The 2736-nt window shown below is 37.5% G+C and overlaps 1 protein-coding gene across 1 annotated transcript; it reads left to right on the top strand.

The window, feature by feature from the left end:
• Positions 1 to 214: 214 nt before the first annotated feature.
• LOC129779072 (ejaculatory bulb-specific protein 3-like) lies at positions 215 to 736 on the top strand. The gene has a single exon (XM_055786327.1). The coding sequence runs from the start codon at positions 290 to 292 to the stop codon at positions 665 to 667; it is 378 nt and encodes a 125-aa protein (XP_055642302.1). The 5' UTR covers positions 215 to 289; the 3' UTR covers positions 668 to 736.
• Positions 737 to 2736: the final 2000 nt, after the last annotated feature.

The raw sequence follows: 2736 nt of genomic DNA, 5'->3' as shown, positions 1-2736 counted from the left end.
TCATGCTCGATATACGAAAAGTGTGCGAAATAAATGGTCAATAATTGATTAGACGCAAATGGTATATTGGTGTAATGGAACACGGTTCAGGATGATTAACAGATAAAAACTTTTATTGAACGAGGATCTATAAAACATCTTAGACGAAACGCGAAATATTCGTCCATCACTATAAATATCCCAAGGAAACACGACAAGGAACGTAGTCTGCTTCTGGATCGTAGCACGGATAACATCCATCGAAGTTTGCTTTCCTGTATTTTTGAGTGCAAAAATTTCTGAATCCAACATGAAACTCTTCATCGCTGTGCTGGCCCTGATCGGCATGGTCGCTGCCCAGGAAAAATACACCACCAAGTTCGACAGCGTTGATTTGGACGAAATTTTGAAATCGGACCGCCTTTTCAAAAACTACTTCAAATGTCTGATGGACGAGGGTCGCTGCACACCGGAGGGTAACGAGCTGAAACGAGTGCTTCCGGACGCCTTGGAAACATCGTGTGAAAAGTGCAGTGAAAAACAACGTGAATCTTCTGGAAAGGTCATCAAGTTCCTTACCGAGGAGCGCCCGGCAGAGTGGAAGCTCCTGAAGGCCAAGTACGATCCGAACAATAAATATATGGCCAAGTATTCGGCCGAAGCCAAAAAGGAAGGAATCAATATTTGAACAGTTGATGGCCTTGATTAGTATTCCGGAAATGCGAGAATAAAATAACGTTGTGTTTTTCAAATGGTACATTTGTTGTTTTCAATATCAAAATGTATTTTATATATGATACACATGTTTACCTGTGTTAAAGTATTTCAAAACGTTAGTACTCCAGAAAAAATTTACTAAATACGCATAACAATTAATTTTCATTTGTTATTTTTGATTGAACAAGAAGGTAAAGCATACCATTTTTGGTACATTTCATTATCTTTAACTTATCATTTCTAAGATCATGCTATAGTCCATCTATAAGTGTGTATCAATTGTGACTATAAGGAATGAGCTCTAGTCACCATAATATATACTTCTTCTAACCGCCTGTCGTTTAGCAAACGTCGACAGAACACCAATGAAAGCTGTGTATCTCCTACTCAGGACAATCAATAGGTAACCTCTAGCAGAACTCTTTGTAGGAAACATGTTTACTTTGAAATGCACTTAGTTCGCCACTCGGCTATCAAGCGGAACGGAACGAAGGTTTTCCGAAGATCTTCATTGTGTTTCTATCTAAATTTTTCACTGGTGAAAATGGAGCACATCATTTATAAGTTTCGACTACTTCCGAATTTGGCTGGATTGTTTCGTTTGTTTCTAGATATTCAAGTTTGAATTCTCACATACTTTATTGATTGGTTTCTGAATATATAATTTCTCGGATGTTGTATTTCTCAATATCATTACGTTTCGGGCACAGATTTTATTAATATTTGCTGTTTTTTTGAAGGATTGTATTTACAAAATTTATTGTTTAGTTTGTATTTCTGTTTCGAATATCAACAAAAATTTCTGTATATTGTATTTCCGTCCACGAGTTTCAGTTTCGCTACCTATTTTTAACATTATTAATAGATTAAGCGCGCGTTCAAATTCGAAGATTCAAAGATTTATGATCAGGGAAAACAAGATTTTGCAACATGCAAACGCTCGGTCACATGTCGCAAAGTCAGAACGTTTAAATGAACCAAAAATTAAAAGAAAGGTAGAATTCAAATATTTTCATTGGTTTTAAAACCACAAAAAGATTATTGTCAGTTTAATTGTGAATTCAGTGTCTGAATATCATTAGAATTTAATTTAAAATTCTAATTTAAATCGAAAAACAATTAAATTAGGTAAATTTGCCGACGGTGGTGGACTTTGCCACTCGAAAATGCAATCAGGACGTGTTTGCAATTGTGTCGTGAAAGACGTGTCACAAACATTCACTCGCATAGGGCGAGTATCCGTAGAATCTGACGAAAACGCAAGCTTCATGTCATGCTAGAACCATCATTGATGCTCAAAAACAATGAACGCGCAAGTGTAAAGCCGAAGACATAGTAAACGCGATGTGGTGCGGGAAAGCTCTTTCGTTCACGAACGCTGAAATCAAATGCAATCCGCCCGGACCTGACATAGTAAACGCGATGCGATGTGGATGTCAATGCGGCGAAACTGTTTGTGGAGTGTTTTGCCGCGAGCGAACGCAAGTGATGGGAGCCAAACGATTTATCTATACATATCTTCACCACCGAACTCATCGAACGAAAATAAAAATTGAGTTGTTGAGAACAAAAGTAACCAAATGCCACTGAAAAAAAAAGTTTCATTTGCTGTACTTTCAATTTAAATTTTCCGTTGAAATTTTTTTTAAGAAAAATATCGCATACATACAATTTATTACTAAATTAAATATCTCACAATCCAACTGTTTACAGAATGAAGATGTGTTATCACATCTGGCATCCTAGTGCTGGGTTGTTTACATGTGGAATGGAGTGGAATGAATCATCAAAAAACGCGCGATCTGAAGCGATCAGTATGTCATAGCACGCGATGAGCTCCAATTAATCGATCCGCATTGTATCGCACCGCACCACGTTTAATATGTCCTCGGCCTATGGTGAAATATGACATCACAAAATCGGACAGTCTATTTTGACGGCACGCAATAGACCCTGTGTCCGATATTTACGTGGAGAACCAGCGGCAGCAAATCTTCAGTCTATGGGTCCTCAATTTTCGATGAGAATATACAGTAACGT

The sequence above is a fragment of the Toxorhynchites rutilus genome, chromosome 3 (assembly GCF_029784135.1).
Source record: "Toxorhynchites rutilus septentrionalis strain SRP chromosome 3, ASM2978413v1, whole genome shotgun sequence".
Classification (NCBI taxonomy): Eukaryota; Metazoa; Arthropoda; class Insecta; order Diptera; family Culicidae; genus Toxorhynchites; species Toxorhynchites rutilus.
This window is presented reverse-complemented; position numbering and strand designations above follow the sequence as displayed.